At 39.0% G+C, this 24494-nt stretch overlaps 2 protein-coding genes across 11 annotated transcripts in view; both read right to left on the bottom strand.

Moving 5' to 3' along the window:
• Positions 1 to 883: 883 nt before the first annotated feature.
• LOC121951321 (uncharacterized) lies at positions 884 to 11491 on the bottom strand. The gene is made up of 13 exons (XM_088085354.1): positions 11454 to 11491; positions 7890 to 8036; positions 7703 to 7760; positions 6784 to 6856; positions 6432 to 6535; positions 5535 to 5624; positions 5057 to 5128; positions 4892 to 4948; positions 4668 to 4767; positions 4138 to 4200; positions 3931 to 4027; positions 2374 to 2466; positions 884 to 1598 (listed from the first exon to the last, which is right to left on the bottom strand). The coding sequence occupies exons 6-13, from the start codon at positions 5598 to 5600 to the stop codon at positions 1583 to 1585; spliced, it is 564 nt and encodes a 187-aa protein (XP_087941480.1). The 5' UTR covers positions 5601 to 5624; positions 6432 to 6535; positions 6784 to 6856; positions 7703 to 7760; positions 7890 to 8036; positions 11454 to 11491; the 3' UTR covers positions 884 to 1582.
• Positions 11492 to 16831: 5340 nt separating this feature from the next.
• ptprsb (protein tyrosine phosphatase receptor type Sb) overlaps positions 16832 to 24494 on the bottom strand; it is a 99592-nt gene continuing 91929 nt past the window's right edge. For all 10 annotated transcript variants that reach the window (XM_088085341.1, XM_088085343.1, XM_088085344.1 and 7 more), the window contains 5 exons: positions 23154 to 23280; positions 22932 to 23057; positions 21991 to 22145; positions 20663 to 20798; positions 16832 to 19517 (listed from right to left, as the gene is read on the bottom strand). In XM_088085341.1, coding sequence (XP_087941467.1) covers positions 19449 to 19517; positions 20663 to 20798; positions 21991 to 22145; positions 22932 to 23057; positions 23154 to 23280 — 613 coding nt within the window. In that variant the 3' untranslated portion in view covers positions 16832 to 19448. The remainder of the gene's footprint in view (positions 19518 to 20662; positions 20799 to 21990; positions 22146 to 22931; positions 23058 to 23153; positions 23281 to 24494) is intronic.

Raw genomic sequence — 24494 nt, 5'->3', positions numbered from 1 at the left:
ACAAAGTTGTAATTTTGAGAGAAAAAAATCCCAATATGACAATGAAATAAAACTGAAGGAAAAAAGTCTTACCACAATAAGAATAAAGTTGTAATTTTACCAGAAAAGAAGTCATTATCACGTGATTAATAATTTTACAAGGAAAAAAAAAAAATTTATGCCAAAAAGTCAGATTACATGGTATAAAGAGTTACGCAATCCTGTGGCTGCGTCTTCTACCAGTCAGTGACTTTGTTGGCCTTTTTACTGTATCACCACTTTCTAGTTAAAATGAGTTTCTTATAAATTTTGTAGTTTAGTCACGTACAATGACTTTTTTTTCTTATATTACCACGACTTAATTCTTGTAATATTATGTATTAGAAGTAGTTTGACCTTATTCTAAATATATTACAGCTTGTTTCTTGTTATATTATGACCTAATTCTTGTGATATTATTACTTTAATCTTATTAAATTACAGCTTTCTTGTAATATGACTTTTTCTTGAAACTGTAAAACCTTATACTCATCATGACTTTTTATCATAATATTACAACTTTTTTCTCTATATTATGACTTTATTGTGCCAATATTACGAATTTAGCCCCAAATTCCTTTTTTTCCCTTCAGTGTGGCCCTAACACTCCTTTATAATATAGAATCAGATGTGTTTCTCTACAGGGTTTAACATAATTCACATAATGTTTGACATTTGAATGGTTGAAAATTGGTGTAAAATCGAGATCTGTTGCCAAAACGTGCATGAACATCACAAATTCTCATATGAGCAGGATTAATTTGACATAACAGCAGCAGCAAACGTTTCGTAACATTTGTATTTTGAAGTCATTTCAGTGTCTGATTCTCTTTATGAGTGAAAAAGAGAGGTTTTAATGGGAGTGACTGACCTCTGCTGGCTGATTATTGTCACTACCAGTCTTTGAACATGTCAGCAGATGCCTGCAGTTACACAATGTGAACCCTTGTTTCACAACATACAAATCATTTTAAACCAAGCAACAATTAAGTCATCATTTTAATCTGTGTGTGTGTGTGTGTGTGTGTGTGTGTGTGTTCTCACTGTCTCAGGTTGTGTTGATCCAAGAAAATGCAGCCAAGACTCCAGTTACCTCAGCTCGCTGAGCTCAGCTGTTCACCGGCCAGGAAGTGAGCAAGGCTTCAGCAGGCTGCGTCCATATGGCTCAGTGCAGGAGATCCTCACTTCAATATCTGATCTGTCAGCAGAGAAGGAGCATGGCTCTGAACAGAAACATTGTCCTGGCGGTTCTCCGCCAACGCAGTCAGTCATCCGGTAGTTCACTGCGTGTGGCCGAGTTCAGACATCCCAAAAGCATCTTAATGCTGACCTGCATCCTCCTCAGACATAGCACTGACACAGGAGACCAATCTTGTTTTGAACTTGTTTGTGCACAGTACTGGAAATTTAACAGAAAGACGCGCTGTGTGTCTGATGAACCGAGTCTCGCTGCTAAGATGCTTTTGGGAGTCTGTCTAGACAGGGATCAACGTACAGCTGGATCTTAATAGAGTAGTGCACGAGCTCCTAGAGGGATTTGTCTTTGACGGTCTCCTGATACTGGCTACGTCTGTTCGTACCTGCAAAAGAGGAAGCAGCGTGAGGAGAGGACAGTGGTGGAGGAAGCACAAACCCTTTCGTTAAAGGAATCATATTAAACTCATTTTCAGGTTCATAGTTGTGTTCCCTGACAGGGAACATTTTACTGCTCAAGAAGCGCTTTTACTTTTAATACTTTACATAGATAATACTTACTCACCTTACTGATGCGCAGTTTTAAATTTGGGATTTTTGCTTGTAATAGAGTAATTTTTTACAGTGTGGATTTATACTTTTACTCAAGTAAAGGCTCTGAATGCTTCTACTATCACTGACTGCAGCTCAAAAAATGCAGTTTACTAAAAAGTACAATATCTCCCCCTCAAATGTAGTGAAATCAAAGTTAAGGTTTTAACTTTCTAGTATGTACTTACTTAAATATTTCATTTCTTGGTACTTTTGAATATATGTATGTCTCACCACTGAGAAAGGAGCCCTTTATTAGTAATTGGTAATTACACACTATGGAAATAACCTCTATAAACCTGAATCTTTAAGTGGAGTTAGTACTCCACACTGTTGTTGGTGCAAAGCTTCATCTCAGCATTTTTAACACATACTTCCTAATGGGTGTGACTCTGATCTAATCACTTTTCTTTTGTCCACATTGCTGTTGTGAAACTTCTGAAGTCTGTTCCTGTCTAATCTGGTCTGAGAGTAATGGCTCAAAAAGTCCCCAAAACCGGTTTGAGCCATCACACGCTATTTGTTTCTCTTGAGAGCTTTCTTTTCCCTTTCATGTGTGTGTCTACTCACTCTCTGTGATGTAGTGTCAACTCGGTCAGCTGCTCCTCCAGTGCCAGGATCCTCAGCCTGATGTACCCGGACGCCAACAGGAGCAACACCATCCTAAAAACCAAAAAAATGATGATGTGAATTCTTTAGATTTTGCTGTCACCCACTACGATGCTCTTTCACTTTGTACATAAATAAACAAGATGGTCTAAGATGGGCACATACTGTAAAGTCCCGACAATAAGATATCAGTACATTGTATCAGTGTGAAGCCTGAACATTGTGTGATAGCATTTCTATAACCGCATCTAGAGGATTAGATCATTTTCTTTTCCTTCCAGCCAGTCCAGTAAGTCAACATACCAAAATGTGCCTCGAGATGTACGTTTCACACACAAAGCTGCGCTTCAAAAATGTGCACAGAATAAAAGATCTGCAAAGTATGGAAGCCCATTTCTGCCAAATAATGACTTGACATCTAAGAATGAGTACACTCAAAATAATGACAAGCTTTCTCAAAATAATGACTTGGTATCTTAAAAAAATAGTTAGTATCTCAAATTGATGAGCAACTTCCTAAAATGACTTAGTATGTCAAAATACTGAGAGGATTTCTCAAATAATGACTTTGTATCTCAAAATTATGTCTTAGGGCCTGTGTCCACACTGTTTTTTCTTCTCAGCGCCAGCGCCCTTTTTCGATTGTCCCCATTCAGGAGAGAGAGAATGCGGCTTCAAGCGGCCACCCAGAGAAAAAGCACTTTCCCGGATTCTTTTTCAAAGTGCATCGGCTTTTTGTCAGCAGCCGCTTTGAGTGCTTCGAGTTGAAAATCTCTGAACTATTAAGAAAGGCGCTGGTGATGTCACCGCTGCTCCTTTAGCTTAGCTGCTGGTCAGCTGCCGTGCTAACATTAATGTCAAGATATTGTTGTCATAAGAACAAAATCCATGCGCAGTGCATTATTTTTTAAAAAAGCAGCGGGAGTGCTTTTCTATAAAGCGCTGGGATGAAGTGCTCCCCAGCGTCCTGACATCACTTTTCTGCTTAAAAAAAAAAAAAGTTATTTGGACACAGGCCCTTAGTATCTCAGAGTATAGATTTAATATCTCAAATGATAAGCTATTTTGTCAAAATAATGACAAACAAACAATAATAAGTCAAATTTTGAGACAGTTTGCTACTGAAATGACTTCAGTTTTTCATCACTCTGGCAGAAATGCGCCACCATACAATCAGCCTAATAATAATCTATGAAATCTATGAAAGATTCCCTATCCCTATTCAGTCATTTTTCCATTGAAAGGTTTTACACAGCTATATATGTCACACGCACACCTGTGCAAAAAGCGGCAGGGAGATGGACAGTGGCGGAGGAAGTGTTCAGATTCTTTACTTTCGTTAAAATTTGTTAAAAATAAGTTAAAGTACAGAAATATTATCAGCTTAAGTTTTGAAAGTGACAATACTCATTAAGCACAAAAACTGCCCCATGCTCGTTATATTGTATAAAGTCAAAATTGTACTTGAACACAGTACTTGTATACATGTACTCAGCTGTGAGAAATAATAATACTCACAGTGTAATGAAGAAATAGAAGAGAACCCTGACATTCCTGATTTCTCTGAAGGAGAGCTGTGTGACCCTCTCAGTGATCCTCCCAATCCACGATACAGCTGGTTGAGAAAAAAACACCTTGTTATTCTGTAATGACACTTTCCTCTACACCTTCTGAGTAACGTAAGTAGCTATTACAGCATGTGCAGTTTTATATGTAAGTCCTTACACACGCCTCTGTCGTCTTCGTCTGCTGAGCTGTTTTGACGGGTGGAATTGCGTCTTGTAGGAGCTGGAAAGGCACAAATATGCGTTATAGCATTCAGTAGTACTACTAAGAACATTTTCAATATCAGAAAATTGCTTAAAAAACACATACCAGCCTTAAAAAAGAGGATCAACGTAGTTTACAATATATACATAATGGAGAGATTCCATTTAAACGAATAATCCAAACTAATATTATGTTTATTATAAGGTATGATTTTGTATAGCAGTATTATCATGATATGGACATATTTTACAACCTAGAACAATTTTTTATTTACCCGAGTGCAGAACAAGTACAGGTTGATTAAAATGTGCAATAAAAAGTAACCAACTGAAAAAAGAACATTTTCAATATTTTTATTGTGAACAGAAACATGATTAAAAAGTTAAAGTAACAATTAAAAAAGGTAAGGGCCAAACAACGCAATATAAACCAGTGACGCTTACTTCATCACACACTTCTCTCTCACTCTTCGATGTGTTTCTCACCTTCACTCGACATCTGAGGAAAGCCGTTGTCAAGATAAATGCTGTTCTGTCTGCTCTGATCACGATCTACGCTGTCCTCCAAACTTGAATAACTGGACGCCTGCAGACAAGGACAGAGAAGCTGAAGGTTTAAGTCTCTGTCATCGTGCACTCATATTCCCTCATTTATAACCCTGAAACTCTCAAATTCTAGTTTGGTTGAATTAAACAAGCAGCAATCATACCAAGTCATGATCAGCTTCATTCTCTGCAGAGGAGAGATGAGGGCTGCTGTTGACGCTCTGTTTCAGACAAATAAAAAATGAGTGAAACACGAGTTCAAACTTAAAATTCTCCCTTTTTTAAAGAACTGATGACTTCATGTGCAAAGAGATTAGTGGAGCACCTACCTGTGCATGTGAACAGATCGTTTGGAGGAGTTTATAACACATCTCACGGTTCCTCAAAGACACAAAGGTGTACTAAACAGAGAAAAAGAAGCAGGAGAAAGGGTTAAAAAACACATAACATTAATTTTATTTGATTCATTTTAGTTTCGGTTTTGAGTTTTGTGGTTAATGAGTTCAACAGCAGAGGAGGATGTTTAACAATAACAATTCTCCACAGATGTGTGATGTGTTGCTAATCTGGCAACCTCAAGTTTATTATTATCAAGTTCAGTTTCCTTGGCTTCCTATTTAAAATTTAAACTGCACGTGTGCAATGCAAACATTGACAGTCATGTTAATGTGAGTCTTTATATTGCTCACATCATCAAAAAAAAAGAGAAAGAAAAAGAGAAGGAAAGTAATATAACACAGAACAATACATGAAATGAAAAGTGAAGCTTGATTATGATTATTTAAAAAAGTAAGTGTAAACTCTGACCTTTTCTCCATCAGCAGTTTGAACAGACAACATGGATAAAGCTGAGTTATGTTTCTTCACCCCCATGACGCTGGAAGCAAGAATCACCACCTGCAATATGTGGACACAAAAGGACTTAAGTATCAATAAATAAAGATAGAAAAGAATGAATGTATGAATGAATACAGGAATAAATAAAATAAATGCATAAATAAACATTGAAATAAAAATGGAAATTAATAAATGCACAAATAAATACATAAATAAATGTTTAAGGACATAAACTAATATTTTAAATTCACGTCTACATTTTTGCACAACTACATCATTAGCTTTTGTAATGTCAGATCTGTATGTAATGAGGAAGGAGGTCCTAACCTCTGCATTTATCTTTTATAATTATGCATTTATTTATGCAAATATCTATTCATCTCTCTATCTTTGTTAACATTTAATTATTTTTCATTTATTCATTTTTATACGTATTTATTTGAATGGTACTTATGTGGCTTGTTCGCCATAACTTTAACCTTTTAACCATTTTAAAGAGGACATCACAGTCATATTAGCTTGTCCTCAATGTGACGGCGATGATCAAGGTAAAGAACCAGCTAGTTATTTTTACTTTCTATCCAGGGTTGTTAAAAAAATCCCCCCCCTGTGAAGTCTTTGATTTTGGGTAAAAAGCCCAAATGCTGCAGATGAAAGTGAATTCCCTGGATAGCTGATGCTAATGTTGACTGCTTCTTTTACAACTTCTGGGACATGTAAGCTTTAAAGTCTGCTCTGCCCAAGTGAACTGTTACTACAAAATTTAACTCATATTGGTTTAACTGCCTCCGCTGTTACGACAATTCAGCATTAAATAATTTCACCAGTGTGAACTGAGCGTCGCCTGAATGTGTCTGAGCGCGTTACCTTGGTGTCTTTGAGCAGAACAGAAGAGTGGAAACACGCATAGTTCTCGGAAACAAAGAGTTTTCCGTGATAGAGCACCTCCTTCTGCAGGGCACAGGTGAATGCTACAATAGAGAGAGACACACACACACACACTTACTTTTTTGTAATGAAACCCCAGCAGCATCACCTAGACAACAGAGACACGCCTGCATGTGCTGAAGTGTCTCAGCTCCTCATTCACTGTGCACCACTTGGCAAACGTATTAGTCAGCACTTTATCACAAACCAGGGGCAAAGTGAGAAAAGGCTCACAATGTGATGTGATTTCCATAATCAATATAAAGGAATAAGTAACAGACTGTCAGCTCACTGTGTGTCAGGTTCTCCCCCTCAGGAATCTCAAGGAACAGTTTGTGGAAGGTTTTGTTGTGTTTCTGGAAGCTCTGTAGGAAAAGAATAATGTCAAAGGGAACCAGTGTTTATTTTCAGGTTCATATGATTTAATGTAAATAAAAACAACACAAAAAACTTGATTTTGCTTGTGCTATCTATGCTCTGTCCCTTGGTTAAGCCCCCCTCCCATAAAAGCCCCATCTCCTCTGATTGGTCAGTGTTTCTGGGTCTCCCATATTTACTTCTCGTTGAGTGTGTTGAGTAATGTATCTGGGAATTTTTTTGTGATTGGTATCTGAAATAATTGACTTTAAACCTATAGAAACAGCTTTTTTGGCCACTTGGGGGCAGCGGAAACAAACTGTGAATACAGCATTGATACACCATCTCTGAAGCCAATACTTGATACCAAACAAGCTATTTTACATATCTAGCAACATTTTCATTAATTTAGAGTTCTGTTTGTGTCCCCCTGATGTTTCTACTGAGTCTCTACTGACTCCTGAGAGAAAGATGTGGCTCTTTAGCTGGTAAATCCTCCACTATAGCTGCTGCTAACTGTGTCTGTCTGCAGTTTGGTGATGAGCAGGTAAAGTAAAGTGGGTTTGAGGTTTTTTTTCCCTCTCTGTATATGAGCAGGGAGAGTGAAACAAAACAATAAAGTGGGCCAAACAGCTAAACAAACACCTGAAACTGCACTCCTCTGAAAAGCCAAGGGGAGCTGCAGATTCAGGTGATAATTCTCTGTAGCTTCACCACAACGAGAGAACTTCATACTGTTTACATTGTTTTCACATCCTGATCTCACACCTCCTCCTTGTGCTGCAAAGAAAGTGTGATAAATTATGGATCATGCGAGGGACAGGAAGTAGCAGCATGATGTGAAGCGGACTTACACCACTGTTGACGAGCCCGTCTGATCGCTCGCTCCTCTCCTCTGCTATTGTCTGCCTCCTGAGGACACAAGCAGGACAAACACACCACACTAACACAAATGAGATAACATATCTGGAATTTCCTCGGTTCAAGATTACATTTTTCTTTCTATCTCAATCCCAGTGTGGTGTTGAAGGCAGTGTGTACCTGAGGGAAATGTTGGAGTTAAGGCTTTGATTTAGAGCCTGGATCTCCAGCCGGGCATCGTCCAGACTCTGGCTCTGTCTAGATTTCTTAATGCTAAACCTGCTGCTGCCTCTTCTTCCACCAAGGACTCCGACTCCGTCCAGACAGCTGTCCCAAGAGAGCACGAGACAAATGTCAGACTGATGATTCAGCTTCAGTGTGGCACACACAGGTGGAACAGATGTAGAACAACGTGAAGAAAAAACACAAAAAGACAAATGGATTTCTTGCTGGTGGGAACGTCAGTAAATGTGTTGGATTTACAGAATTCTCACAGTGGAGAAAAACAACTCCTGCGTGCTGATGGTAAACATTTCATTATCTTCTCTTTCCATTGTTTACATCAGGTGAAGTCTGATTTTCCACAGAGATTAATGCAGTTCATTCACAACAGAGAATTTCTTACATAGTGTAACATCAACAGAGTGTCAACAACAGTATTGACTGAAGAAAACATATGTGGAGGAATACTGTTGTTGTTTGTTTGTGAATCTGATCTATCTTTTTCAGTCCGTTATATGAGAGGAGTTAAAGTGATACCTCACCCACAAAATTCTAATTTGTGTATCAGTTTGCATGTTAGACTGAATTTGTGAAGAAAATGTTTTTTCTCGCATGCTCCCATTGTAAACGAAGAATACAAAACCGGAAAAAACTGTTAATGAATTGAAGTAAAAGGGGTCTGCATTTAACAAAAGCCAAACCACATCACAACATCTGTTTACAAAATCACACAACTCATGCAGTACGATCCAAGTCTCACTTATCCAGTCGTATGTTCAGACATGCATTTTTTGCTAAAACTTTACCATCTAAAAACACTTTGATGTAAACAGTCTCAGGTGTCCTGCTGTCAGTCTCACGTGTCTCTAACTCTGCCTCTGATTGGCTTAACCTGACATTCTTACCCTCACCCTAACCAGTCCCACTCCTCTTGCCTTAACTTTAACCTCTCCAACCAACGAAAGCAACAAGTACAAGCCAACGTGAGGGAGAGCAGGCTGGGTCATTCCATTGCTGTCTGAGGATTTGCACATTTTCTACCTCTACATCCTTGTGCTGCATTAATGCATTGTGGGAGTAGTGTGAGAAATGAATTCTTGATCATATTTCATGACTCACCTGATTGGTTTTCCTTGCTTTTTGTTATCAATGTATTATTTAAACGCTCTGAGTAATAAAATACATTTTTGTAGCATCCATGTTGTTTCCATATTACAACTTAAAGCTCATGAACACGAGGAAGACTGAATCTCTGAGAAGCATGTGAAAGCCCCATCACTAACATGCAAGCGTTTTTTCCAGGTGAAAACAATGTTTATGTGCGAGTGTTTCCAATAGTGATGTTTTATGGAGAACGCATGTGTTTAGGAAGCATTGATCGTACGACTGGATAAATGAGACTTGGATTATACTGCACAGATTGTGTGAGAATTTGTAAGCCCATGTTTTGATATAGTTTTGCTGTTGTCAAAAGCAGACCCCTTTTCACTCCAATTTATCAAGAACTTTCTCAGTTTGGGGATTCTTGGTTACCATGGAGGCATGCAAGGAAAACTTTTCTTCACTTTCTTCAACTTTCTTCACAACTTTCTTCTCCTGGGTAACAAGGGGTGAGTAACTGATACACACATGATAATTTTGGTGGAGAGGTATTCCTTTGAACTAGCTCCAAGCTCCTTGAGGGACCTCTTTGAATACCAACTGTGTTGATTTTCTCCCTCTGCTCTGGGTAGCTGTCAGCTTATTAAACCCATGGTTAGTCAGCAGTCTCTGGGCAACAGCAGGGATCTCTGGAGAGCAGTTTCACTTTTGTAAACCGGCAGCTGAAAACACTGGATACATAACAAGAGTGTCGAGCGCACCTGATGCTTAGAGTGACGTACCCATGTTCACCGTTCATCAGCCGTGAAAGATGAAGGATGTGGAAGGTACGGAGAAAGAAAAACAACACATTAAATATTCATACTCACACACTGCTGTCCAGTGAGAATCTCCTGCATTTCAGACTCATGATGGAAAACAAATACTTCCAACTCACACACATGCACACACTCACACACTTTCACACATGCGGTGAAAGCCTATATCATTAACTCAAGTTTACACACTCATTGAAACACCTCGCATGCGACGCTTTGGCTTTGTGTCCTGGAAGTAACTGTGAAGCAGTGAGAGGCAGGTAAAAAACAAAACTGCATGACCGCCTATTTTTTAGGATTGGCTTCTTATTGTTAAATAAACCAATCAGCTGCGAGGGGTGGGGCTCTTCACTCAGACTTATCAGTGAAGGCAGGTGGAAAGGCCACACATTGTGCACAGCTCCTGCACCTTGTGGCAACAGTAGCTATGGGTGGTATGACCTACCAGGACCTTTTGACACACAGACACACACACACACGCCTATAAGCACATGCACACAGTGTGACACAGGTATGCAGAGACAGTCGTCACCACAGTCACACCATGTAACCTGCTCAGCCTGCACAGATAGAGATCAGGGAATGGCTGCTGGCATGCAGCAAACACAGGACATGACACAATAGTTTAAAAAATAATTCACACTAATGTTCATTTTTTTTACCTAAATGTTAAAATGTGAAGCTCCATTTATCAACAAACATTACATTCCAAATGTTTTACTTTTATTTCTTAAAGTTATTAAAAGGACAGTTCACACCACAATTAAAAATACACACACACACACACGCTTGCCAACTGTATCACCGCGCAGAGGGAAGCATACTTCTTCTCATGGACAAGAGGCTCACATCTGCACAAGACGTAAACATTGAATGCATGGATGTATTTAAAGAACAGGATACAAAAAAGTATATTCCTATGAGAGTTGCTCAGTGTCACATGAAAGCTAAAATGTTTAACTGCGGAGTATAAAAATTAACCAGACGATCGAAACAACTTCTGCACTGAGTGCTGCCGAATGGATAACTTCCAGTTTAGCGCTCTGCTAACCTGAATTTTAATCAAATTATTTCATCATGCTGCTCTTCCAGACTTTTGATACGTTAGTGGACCAAATGGATCAAATCCTGATAATTAAACAAGTCATTTTGTGGGGGTTGTGACGCTAAAAAGTTCAGTAAAAAGTATAGAATTTCTACACGAAACTGGACTTTGAGAGACATTGCTGTTATTCCATTATAATCAAAAGATGGCAAACATCTCTACGGACGATATTTCCGACACTCAGCAACTCACACCAAAACAATCTACGCTGATAAATATCACTACAGGTAAGAGGAAGAATATGTAATTTTGAAGTTGGGTTGAACTGTCCCTTTAAGAATCTATAATAATTTTTAAAAGGACGTATGGGTTTGTGGATATTACTTGAGCTACATTCTTTATTTTTCCACTCATGGCTCATGCACATGTAGTGTAAAAAAACCAGCACACCATCTGCCAAACAGAGAGAACAGAAATGCAGCAAATACAAGAGAAAATACGTCTGAGTTTGGCTGCCGCCGAACATGAGCTCAGACTTCCAATATTGTGAGCGATTACCTCTCGACCAGGTCTCTGCCCCTTTGACCTCCACATCTTCAGTTCTGAGGAGGAAACAGATTGAGTCAGCGGTGGGATTTGGGTGAAGTAGAAAGTGAGTTTCATTTTCTTTTGTACTGCACAATCTATGATTTTCCTTGAAATGGCTCGACAAAACCCTCCAATATTTTGATGCGCAGATGATAAAACCAAATGATTGTTCTGTTTCTCAAAAGCTTGAAAAGAGAGACAAAATGGACCATTTAGTAATTATTCTGATTCTCTACTGCTACATAATAAAATGTTATTGTCAGGATTTATGAATTTTGTTTCAATGACAATGAAGATCGGAAGATTCTGACTTATATTTATTTATGGTGTTGTGTAAACCCATGTGGGTCTGCGGTAGTTATATCCATGATAATAATAATGAAAAACTTAATGCATTAATCCTTTGAAACCTGGGCAAATCGGCTTGATTTCTTTTCAAAAGCATGGGAAAATGGCAATGAGCAAAAAAAGAAGAAATGAAGAAACAACCTAAGAAATTTACAAGCGTATAGTACAAGAATTAAGAATAATTATTTGACATATATACAAAATATTGCAAATACAGAACTTTTGGCTGCCTACTAGAATACCATGATCAGTTGCTTTTTTTTAGTTCTACCAGACACAGATTACTGAAATAAACATCACCCTCCCCCCATTTAAATCATTTTTTTTCTTAATCTACTAATTTCTTGCAGTGTTATAGAACATTTCTTCCCATGTTGCTCATTGCCTTTTTTCCACTGTTTTTGAAAGAAGTAATAATGTGATAATATTGTATTGTGGGGCCTCTAATGATTCCCACCCACATTACATATCGCACTTCGCTGTCATGTCAGAGGTCATTTTCATTTTGAAGTACATAGAGGATAATCCAGTTGGGCAATTTTCCTCATGCAGCTGCTGGCTCTGTCAAACCACGGGTGATCATATGATTTCATGGTGTCATTCCAGATGTTGTCTCTGTTCACTCTCCCCCCTCTTACCCTAACCTCTCCTCCGCCTCCGCCTCTGTCTCTGTACGCAGCTCAGAGCGCTGTGCTGACCTTTGTCAATGTATTCTGATTTGAAGTGAAGGATTTAGTAACCACTGTGCAGTCAGCGTTGCCAATCATGATGAGTTTAGCATTTTGAATGGTGGTATGTTACGCCATAATTAAAGTTTTAGTTCAAACATTGTGCCAAGTGTAACACCGGCATGTGTTATCACAAGTATGATTTGAAATCTATGTGAAGAATTGTTGTATTTTTGCAGGTTCTGCTGGAGCAATATAAAAATTCACAATAAGAAACTATTCAGAAAAACTGTATATGACCTCAGGAACATTTTGTATAATAAAGTTTTATCATCTATATATAATAGGCCTGCAGAATTATTATCAGTCCTCCAGGGTTGATTTCTGTATTGAATTAAATGGAAGAATTAAATGCACATACTGCGCTGCACAACCCACACTGATGCCAGCATTTTCTGATAAACATTATCTATTGTGCTCAGTAGGCGTTTGCTTGGAGCAACGAAGCTCAGGGTCACATTGGCCTTCGTGACTTCATTGTGCGGGGTATGAATTGTCACCATGTGAGGCTTGAAGAAAACTACACAGCTACCTGCACAAAAACGTATTCTTAGGTGTAAAGTTACGGGGCCTGTCTCAACACATCTCTAGAAGGAAATACTGCACAACAGTATTCAAATAACCACAAATGAATTGTCCTGTGATGGACAGAACAATACATGCCATACACACTCTTTCGTTTCTTCTTCCTTTCTAAGAGATTTCAAGGAAGTAGCAGGTAAAAGGTTAGTCACTCTCCACCCATATCAACGCACAAATCACAGTGAGACACAATAAGGACGCTGCTGCTGTATGTGAACTTTACACCAGCAAAGGACACCTTGCGTGTGGTACTGAGAAGTTGAACACGTGTAGAGATATTCTGAGATCAGATCTATTTAGTGAGTTTCAAAGTAAATTGTGGCCGATTACATCTCCTCATGCCAGGGTGTGTGCCCCACTGTGCTGAAAACACACACTATCAAACAACATTCCTCTTCACCTCCTCATCATAAGCTAGTTGTCCTAAAGAATGTTACTGAATAAAAGAGAGGGCAGAGAAAAAGGAAAATGAAAGATGTAAAGAAATATCTTACATTGTTTATTGGATAACTGAAAGTAGTCTTTAATTTTCCAGGTCCTTTATTGTTTACAGGGTCCTCAAACATTTTCACAGACATTTCAAAACTTTATTAATGATTTTTCAAGGACTCATAATACAAAAAAAAAATCTTCCCCCACTCGCCTGCTGCTTTTCCAAATTCATCAGACTCAAACCTAATTTCAGCTGTTTGTTTTGGGGACTGTGTTAAAATAGATTTCAAAATTGTAATTAAATTTCATTAAATTTTAATGACTTGTTTTTATCTTGTTCAAAGCTCTTAAAACTTAACGAATAAGTGAACCTTGCATGGATATTTTGTCAATTTTCAGCTTTGTATCGTGACAGTGTGGTATATGAACTGAGGTAAACTTACTAGCATCCATCTCCCTGCTCATCTCTTAGCCCAAATCCGCCGGATGACTTGTTTGTTTAACCATATCCTTTCATGTATAGTAGTAGTAGCACTGTAAAAACGGAGGTTGAAAATACTGTGATTAAACAGTAAAACTAAGCAGCGCTGAAAAAATATTAAACAAGAATCGGTTACTTCTCATTTATCGCCTCAATTGTTTCCAGAAAGGTGTTTTAGCTTACGGTTTAACCCTAAATCCAGGTGGTTTGTTGCCAAAAAAAAAACAAAAAAAACAGCCGGCCACCGTATATTTGCGGGAGAAACTGCCAGCAGTGAGGAGAGTTTGACATTTTGAGAAATATGCCAGTTTTCTTTCTTGCAGTAAGTGAATGTTATATGAGGAGGTAAAGATATATCATTGTGTTTGGAGGCTATGCTTCATATGTAGCTAGTGCTAGCAGACACTTAGCTTAGCCTTGTACAAAGGAAACTGGAAACAGTTTAATGTGTCCAAATACTGATGTGTAAAAACAATATGTTGTGGTTTGTGTCTTACCGTCGAAGAAAACTACACTAGCGGTTTCCCTCCGCACAAAAGTAGCGGTTTCACTCCGCTTCCAGCAGACATTTTGCCTCGTCATGGTAGGAAAAGCACAGGTGTATTTAATGTCGTTGGTGATGGCTGCATTCCATTAAGTGGATGCCTTGAAAATGTGCATGCGGGCTCACTGGAATAACTTATTGCGACACTTAATGGAACTCAGCCATCTTTAATTCTATCATTTTCACCTTGAGCTTGACAATCTGTTGTCATTTTGTCTTGTAGGGAAAACCCTACAAGACAAAATGACAACAGATTTTTTTTTTGTTCCCTGCAGTGGCATTAAAATGTCTTAAATCAATCTTTAAAAAGTCATAAAAATGCCAAGACATTGGAGATTGGATTTTTTATGATAATTTTTTTTTCTGACATTACATTGCAAAAGCTCAAAATAGTGGATAACTCAGAAATAATAATAATAATAATGAGAATAATAATAATAATAATAATAATAATAATAATAATAATCATACAATAAATATTTGAAAAATTAAATAAATCTCCCCTAACCTTAAGGCTTAAATCTCACTTGCTTTAAGCTGTAGGAACCCTGTGTTAGTCAAAGCCTCAACCCATGAGTGTACCTAAAAGGAATAGTTTGACATTTTGGGAAATATTCTCTTTTTATTTCTTGCCAAAAGTAGGATAAGGAGGATGATATCACTGTTTGTACGCTAAATATTAAGTTTGACCGGCTACACAATTAGCTTAGCCGAGCACAAAGACTGGAAATTGGAAAATTATCTCGCTTTGTAAAAGAGTAATTAAATCCAAGCACCTCTAAAGGTCACTAATTAACACACTATATTTTGTCAGTTTAATCTGTCAAAAAAGCTGTTTCTGTTACTTTTGGGCAAAGCTAAATTGTGTTCCCCTGCTTCAAGTCTTTGTGCTAAGCTAAGCTAAAGGTCTGCTACTAGCTTCATGTTTACCACACAAACATGCCGGTGGTAACTGCCATTTCAACTGTCAGGATATTTGTTTACATTATTTTTTTTGTTCAAACTATCATTTCATATGACAAGAATTAAGTTTAATGCTCAAAATTACAAAATGTTTTTCCCCTCGAGATATTTCCTGTATAGTATGTGTAGTAGCAAACTGTCATATCAGAGTTAACATTAAGTTTCCAACTTGTTCATGTCAATATCCAAGTCATAACTATGACTGGCAAACCTCACTTTTTATGAAAGGTCAGATGTATCCGACTTGAGGTGAACATATTTGCTCTGCCAGAGCAACCATTCAAATACCATCGTTCAATATATTTTACATTGTAAATAATGTAAAGTATTTCAAACCTCACACTACCAGCGGTCATTAAAGGTATAATAAATTGCAGTCACTGTTTGTACACAGTATCCCCAGAGAAATGACAGTGAAAGCCAACCTCAGATCCAACCTTCTTTGCCATATTTGCAAGTTGTTTTTTTTGTCTTTCATAGCTTTGTCATAGGTGCATGCTAATTATGGTGTTGCACCTGGGTGCTATATTTATGAAAAGTGACACCTGCGTCCTGCGCAGTAACATTGCAAACAAAGCAAAGCAAGATGAAAATAGATAAAACCACTGCCGCACGCTTCTAGCGGGTCTTAAGTGATAGACTCTTTTCACAGTGGACATTTTGACACGTCATGATAGGAAATGCACAGGTGCATTCAATAATGTTCATGATAGCTGCATTTCAGTTAGGGGAGGTCCTGGTATTTAACATGCTGGCTCACTTAAATATCTTACTGGGACTGTTGATGGAACTGAGCCATCGTTAATGTTACTGAATACACCTGTGCTTTTCCTACTATGACCAGTCTTGTCTGCTGTGAAAGAGATCCACTGTGAGGGATTACCTTTGTATGACACAAAGTGTTTGTTTTTTTTTTTTTTTGGGTGGGGGATTCTGCATAGTAGACCGTTAATCTTTCCCATTTCTAACAAATAAATGTGACATGAACTATAAATTATCCTGCCTTTTTCCTACTGTTACAGTCAAACTGAATACAACTTTAATTTGTGCCTCCAAAAGGCTTAAAACTGTTTGTACACTCTGGTTGCAGAAAACAAGCCAAAAGTTGAATCCACTTTCCAAACATGTTGTAGCAGTAATTTTGTGTGCAGTGCTTTTAGTAAAAGCTGGGCGCAGTGACAGGAGTGTATTTAAATGAAGAGTCTCTTTGGTCCCATCTAGTGGACGAGGACTGAATAACAAACAAAGAACCCCACAGGAAACAAACAGCTCATTGTGCTGTATATCCAATCATCCTGCTTTTAATACAAAGTCAAGATACAATATCTACATCCATGGTTTGAAAGGAAAGAACAGGTACATAAGTGAGGGGGATGGCATCGTCAGAGCTTGCCCTCAACACATTTCATATTATGCTTCGTGTGTGCGCCTTTTTAATATTTCTCTTGACACAATAATCATTAGAAATCGAAGGAATAACATATTTCATATATGTCACACACTGTCAAGACTTCTGGACCACACATAAATTTCATATCAGAATAATTTCAGGTATAAACAATAACTTTTGAGCGTGTGTGTGTGTGTGTGTGTGTGTGTAGCTGGGCCATTTCTTAACCCATTCTCTGTCAAAAATACACTTGCTACCATGTGCTTTCCTGCAAACTAAACAGCTTGTCCGAGGTTTTCACCAACAAGTCTGCGCTATATATCTAATTTCTCTGATGCCCTTAAACCTATCACGGTAGGGCGGACCATACCTCTGTTGCTACGATCACACCACGGCTGTTGCTATGGAGGTCGAGTGGGGGAGGGCATCAAGAGGGCATCACTGTAAACTAGGTCTGCCTCTAACGTACATCTCTAGCTAACTAGTCGGACATCAGTAATCAGTATCAAATAGTACCCTACACAGAGGGCATACTTTATAATAATAAAGCAAATAAAAAAGCACCAAAACTGACCATTAAAAATTAAAATAAAATAAAAACAAACAGTGACAATATCATACTTTAACATTGGCTCGCCAAAGAAACATCTTATTGGTTATAGTTGCTAGATATCCCAAATAAATAGATTAAAAACAAACATAAAAAGTAACAAAATAGAATAATAAATATCTTAAAAAATCATATGAAATAAATATGACAAAGTGAACGATAACAATAAGGCTTTTTTTTTTGCGACAATAAGAACTACATCACATCCAATCCCACGTTATATCTTGTGCTCAGACGTATGTAACTGTACTGTATAGGACTCCAATGATAGACTTTATGTACAAAATCGGTGAAATCGCCCGAGATGTCTGATACACTGGAACATCGCTGTGCTCGTCAATCACCACGTGGGACCAATTATGATTATATGTCAAATCAAGAAAAGATATATATCGATATCACAGACTTGTGCAGTTGAACTGGAGAGGACAGAAGGGGGAAAACATCATTTTGGTTAAGTTGGGATGTTCTGTACAGTGTGATTTAGGAACAGAGAGAATTTGAATGGATGGAGGTGGGCTAGTCAGGTGCAGGGGAGAGGACTGTTGAACGTGAGTCGCGCTGAATGCTTTTTTTGGGGGGGGGGTTTCTCTCATTATCTTTCACTGCCTTAAATAGTAAAACACCAGACTGATTTAACTGCAAAGTCGTGCAATTCAAGTAGGTAAGCTTCAGAGGAGGAAGATGATCGGGGAACAACTTTCATCCTCGGTTTAAGATACTTTATGACAATAAAATTTTAGCACACAACGCATGAACATTAAGCAGCATGTTTCAACACAAGAAGTAAGTCGGCGTAAGGCAAAGACGTACAGTAGAAACACACAAATAATCTGCAGAAATGGGATGTTGTGACGGGATTGAAGCTTTTTTGTAAGGATCTCTTTCAATAAGCCACTGCTGGACTGACACAACGGGGCTGACGTCAAGGGGAGGATGAGGACGAAAAAGGTCTACAGCAACTAGCAAGCAAGTTTTGTTTAACGAAGAATGCAACATCTCAGCCCAGATGAGGATATGACGGGCTCTAATCGCTTGTTTTGAGGCCTCAGTGAGGACGCGATTTGGGGAGCGTGAACTGAACTGATCCTTGGCCGCTGGTCTCTAGTCTGACTTTATGCTGGATAAAAGAGGGAGCCATCTCTTCTTGTAGGCCACAGTTCAAGTTCACGCTGCACGGTTTCTCTTGGCACTGTGCGTCAGGTAAATGAAAATCCACATGCTTCTCCAACAGTCCTCAGGGTGAGTCCCTACAGTAGGCTTCCTCTGAGGCATAACCTCGTCATCTGCTTTAAACAATAATCAAAGCTACCTGCGGCAGCAGTAGACACCTTTGAAATAGACTCACAGACACATAGAAATGTTCACCTTTGCACTTTGTAACCCCTTAGTACACCAAACCAATAGATACAAAGTTGAGGATAAAAAGCCCATTTAGGGTGCAGCAAATATCCAGGCTCTTTGTGTGGTTTTTTTTGTTTGTATGTTTTTTTTTTTATACACATATAGTATCATAATTCCTGTTCAGAAGCTGTTTGTATTTCACTGGTTCATATTGGAGATAGCTGACCACAACACACATGTATTATACGTCCTTCACACTGGAACACTGAGGTAAGTATATGGATTACACATGGATAGTCTCCGCACCCAGCAGCTCCTCAGGGAGACCCCTGATGAGTGTGGGTGCTGTCAGACACAGAGTTGTTGTTGCTGTTTTTGTTGTTGCTTTTTGTCCTTGTTGGTGTAGAATTCATCTTTGAGTCTCGCTCCCGGAAAAAAAGGTTCAATGTTCATTTTATTTCAGGCCGTCTTTCTGTTGTTTCTCTCGTGGGTTTTGTTTGTGGACCTCGAAGCGGAAAGATGGATGGGTGGTCGTCTCTTCACTTACGTTGCATAGTGGTCAAAGCTACCCAGGTACTCCAGAGCGGCCTGGTAGCAGAACTGGTATTCATCCTGCGGAAAAACGGAGGGCACGGACAGAGTGAAAAATCATTACTGCAAACAGACAGGGGCTCACAGCACCTATCCAGTGTCATTTTTTAACAAGGCTCACGACACTGCTATTGTTACAGAGGATTTACTAAAATCCTGACTTTACTGTTTATTGGAAAGTCTGACTGTCAAATCTATCTACCTAATCTCTCAGTTTGGTGATTTCTCATTTTTCAAATTAACTTAAGGATTAAGTGTTCTTTGTAAAATTTGTATTTGCAGACTTAAATCACACTTCCACATTTTTTTTCCCTCTTCGCTAATTAACAACATCAACATTTGTGAAAACATGCCGAGATTCAAGTAAGTCAAATACCAAAAATGATATCAAGACATGCTCAGTAAATTAAGTATAGTATTCTGAGACATGACTAAACACAATCGGAAAAAAATATGCCCCACACAGAAGGCCAAAGTTTAAAAGCTACTGATGTTTTGGGAGTTTTTGAAGCTGTACAGTGCAGGTTTCGTGCCTCTTAAAGTATATTAGGGATAATATAGTTTATTCAACGAGATGTCACTCTCGTTCTCTTACATTCCTGGAACTAGATGGCACCCAACAGTAATGTCTCTTTTCAGAAATCATTACACCAGACCATGCAGTGAGCAGTTTCATGCATGAACTTTCCACCAAACTATACCCACAAACCGTATCACTGTGCAAAAGGAAGCGAGAATCTACTGCTAGCTCACCTTGCACTACTGAGCTAGTTAACATATCAGCTAGACAGCATTAATGTTTACATCTTGCGCTGTTATGAGCATGAGCCTCTTGTCCAGGAGTAGATGCACGCTTCTTTCTGCAAGGTGACACGGTGAGTGCAGTTCGTTACAAAGAAAATAGTTCCTACATGAAGCTGTCTGTGGATTATCTTAAGTAACTGGATTATAATTTCTGGTAAGAATTATTGCACCACAAGCTGAGCTGACTCTCCAACGCTTATCAGTTCACACCAAAACAAACTAGACTGATAAAAAAGCACTACAGCTACGGCTTTTGGGGTGAACTATCCCTTTAAGCAGTACCATTAGTGTGCTCAGTGCTTTGCTTGTGTCTCTGCCCTGCTTAATGAGTCGGTAAGTCCCACATGCTGTTCAGTGTTTACCTCAGTCTGCACCATGGCGGGTCTCTGTGTGCGCAGCATTTTGACAGTCTGAAAGATGTCCACCGCCCCTTCGTAACGCATCCTCTCCAGGACAATACTCAGAGTGATGAAGACACCTGTCCGCCCCACGCCAGCACTACAGCCATAAAGCAAAACATTGGAATATAGTTAACAATGTGTCAGAGTGCATACAACAACATGCTACATTCAGACCAACCCACTGCAGTTATTGTACAATTAACCATACTTTTCGCTGAGTGCTGAAGGGATGATGTTTTTTTTGGAGGCTAACCATGAAGTTAGCATTGCCCTGGTTACCTTGACAAAAAGCCAATGGGATTTTTCCATTGGATTTTGGATTTTGTGGAAAATCAACTCTGTGGTGAACAAATGTTTATGATACTTCTCAAATGAACACCACTTTTAGGATTTTTGACGCCTAAATGCAATTGACAGAAGTAAAAGCTAAGGTAAGGCTTTAAACTAACTACACCATGGCTGCATGACTTCAGCATCACCACCACAATGAGGCTGTAACGCCATGTTTGGCATGATGACGTTCTATAGTTTTATTTAGCCACTTGTTAGCAACTTACAAGTAACATAAAAGCTTAAAAAATTTACAAGAGTTGTATTTACTGATGTATTTTATGTTGCAGAATTAAATGTGAAAATATCTTACACTCGTGTTAACCACAGACCTTATTGAAGGCATCGAACCAAAAACCCATTCAAAAAGCCCGTTGACTTTGAGATGAGGGAACCAGAAGGGCTGAAATGCTAACTCCTTTCTGGGTTGTAGGACTCATTCACCACTCTACTAACAATGACAGCGTTCCCATACGTATTCTAAAACTTGCTCATAATATTTTACCCCATTATCGTGACTTTATTGAAGTATTTTAAAGGGGTAGGACTAAAAACACATATTTCCCATGCATTTGTGAATAAGCAAACTGCTATCTTTACTGACTTAAACTAGACATTCCTGCTGCCAACCAGCTTCATATGCCAAAAGACCAGACCAGCAAAAATGGGTACTTTGCAGAACATCAAGGCCACGCCCCTTTTTGGGGGTTAGCTAACTAAAGAACTAATCGATTATCACACGCAACATATTTTTGTATAAAGTTAGACATGTTTTGGGATATTTCTGAACATATTTTAAACAATTCAACAATATATATTCAAAACTTTTGATTCCAAAACATTTCCAGGGCTGGAAAAAGGTTTTTCTAATTTCATAACTTTTCCAGGAATTTCATGACCGTGGGAACCCTGCATTGAATAGTTTTGTCATGAGTTTCATGGTGAACTCGACTGCTTACCTGCAGTGAACGCTGATTGGTCCGTCCTGGCCAAACTGCTCCTTGGTTTTGTGCACTTGGCCAATGAAATCGATGAAGCCCTCCCCAGATTTGGGCACACCTTGCTCTGGCCAATCAGTGAACTGGAACTGACGCACTGTCCGTGATTGGCCATCCTGAAGGAGTGAGAAAAAAAGTAATGAAGAAGGATTTTCCAAAAAACCTGCAGGCTGAGTTTATCTGAGAGTGTGTCTGATGTTTTTTTCAACAGGCATTAAGATGTTTATCCTTGAAAGGTGTAGTTATTGTTTATGTTAGGTGAATATTTCAAAAAGACTATTTTAAGAGCTGCCTCTTGCTATATCGACTAAGGAGTACGATTCTGCCAGGCAATATCCTTCTTTTCCTTCTAATGATTACTGTTATCTGACCCTGGATCAGTGGCTGTGGTTAACTTCAAGCTGTAACGTCAGTGCGTCTGCTATTGTCAGCCACTCAGTAGGCAATTACATCTTTTCTCTTCTGCTCAGCCTTCCTGACTCCCTTTTAATGGAGATCAATAGAGCATCTGTCGATGTGGCATCAGCGCAGGACAGGCTTAACTGGAGTTATCTATGACTGGCTGACATGTGCGTGAGAGCATGTGCGCACACGCGCGCACGCACACACACACACACACACACACTGTCAAGGTGATCCAGAGACAGCTTGGTTGAATGAGTAATCAAAGGCTACTTGCTGATAGTGCTAACTTGTTGTATTACACACATTCACATACAAAACACACACTAACCAACACACACTACAGGTCGATAGGACATGCTTTGCATCGCTGCCTTCTAACAGCACTGATGAATTGGGAATGGGGCCGAAAAGTCAAAGAGTGTAATGTTACACTGATGTTTAAATACAACATACAAGAGTAGAGCAAGTCATTAAACACACAGACACCACAAACTCACCCTGGCATCTGTAACTTTGAACTCCCGCAGGATGTACTGAGGCATGTTGTACTCAGCCATGGGGTCCACCACGAAGTATTGGTACCTGGCTGAGCGCTCAGCAGGCCAGTACTGGTGACACTTCTCCTACGAGAGAGCAGAACAGAAAAAAAAGGATTGATGACAAAGTGCACAGGGCTGACGTTTTCTATTATTTGTGGCTCTTTGTGTGTGCATACGTACCCGTCCCATTTCTCTCAGTTTGGTGAGCATGACCACGATAGTGGAGTTGTGTTCCCAAAGCATCCTCCAGAAGTCCTCTGTAGTCTCAGCCAGAGGACCCTGGGTGGCAATGTAGCCTCTCTGCTGCCTACACAAACAAACAAACAAACAAACACACACACACACACACACACACACACACACACACACACAAATGTACACATATTAAAGAAGTATTTCACTGATGAAGAGATTGTCTTTTCATAAACCTAAGCTGTCTATGCAGTAGGACTTTTGGAATTGGTGCTACATGACAACACATGAGAAAACAAACAAAAAGGACTGTGGCATTCATGTTTGCTTAAAAAAGTTAGAAAACCTCCAACTACCAGAATGTGCTGCACCGCACCAGACCAATTAATGCTCCAGCTGGTGGGTGAAGTAATGCAAGCTTGTCCATTTTGACACAGGAAACAATATGGCAGCCGGGTGATAACAAAGGATCTCGAATAACAGCTAAATGGTAGACTAAAATTTCTTTTTGCAGCCTGTTTTGGCGCCCACTTCATGTTCACAAATTCTCATATTACAGCCAAACAGTGCACTTAAATATGTTTCTGAAGACATTCTGGGTGAGAAAATGGCGATACACTGACAGGATCTTAGTTTATATTTGATCAGCACTGCTTAGTTTTACCGTTTGATCTCAGTATTTTTGACCTCCATTTCAACAATACAGGAAACAGTATGGTACACACTATCTATTCTCAAATTCTCATATTACAGCCAAACAGTGCACTAAAATATATTTCTGAAAACCTTTGGCTTTGAAAATGGCAATACAGTGAGAGAATCTTAGTGTATATTTGATCAGCACTGCTTTGTTTTACCATTTAATCTAATTTTTTGCAGCATATGTATTTCACAAAAAAGGAAATAGTATGGTGCCCACTTTTTATTCACAAACTCTCCTGTTACAGGCAAACAGTGTACTGAAACATGCTACTGAAGACATTTTAGGCGAGAAATAGGAAATGCAGTAACAGAATTTTGGTGTATATTTCAGCAACACTGCTTAGCGTTACAGTTTGATCAGAGTTTCGGCAGCGTTAGCGAGAGAGCTTCTATACTTTTCGTGTATAGAAGCTCTCTCTGTGTAGTTCGAGCAACAGGCCGAGAGCTAAAAGATTAGCAGGGAGATCTGGGTGCTGTCAAGACTGCCACAGTTCATTTACAGCAATTACTCTCGTTATTACACAACACTGGTTGAAATTCAGCGAAGTATTCCTTTTAGAAGCCACCTCCTCCCATCATCCTCCCTGTTTCTCCCTCTGTCAAACATCAGACTGAAAAGCGGGTCAA

This window comes from Plectropomus leopardus, chromosome 12 (assembly GCF_026936395.1).
Source record: "Plectropomus leopardus strain MGB_pleo_1.0 chromosome 12, ASM2693639v1, whole genome shotgun sequence".
In the NCBI taxonomy this organism is placed as follows: Eukaryota; Metazoa; Chordata; class Actinopteri; order Perciformes; family Serranidae; genus Plectropomus; species Plectropomus leopardus.
The sequence above is the reverse complement of the archived record's forward strand: the minus strand, read 5'-3'. Positions and strand labels throughout refer to the sequence as shown.

Excerpts from the sequence above, each read along its gene's own strand:
- LOC121951321 (XM_088085354.1), bottom strand. The coding sequence starts at position 5,600 with ATGGGGGTGAAGAAACATAACTCAGCTTTATCCATGTTGTCTGTTCAA. Across the intron at positions 4,949-5,056 it reads CGATCTGTTCACATGCACAG|AGCGTCAACAGCAGCCCTCA; the intron begins GTAGGTGCTCCA and ends TGTCTGAAACAG. Across the intron at positions 2,467-3,930 it reads TTCTATTTCTTCATTACACT|GATGGTGTTGCTCCTGTTGG; the intron begins GTGAGTATTATT and ends TTTGGTTTTTAG.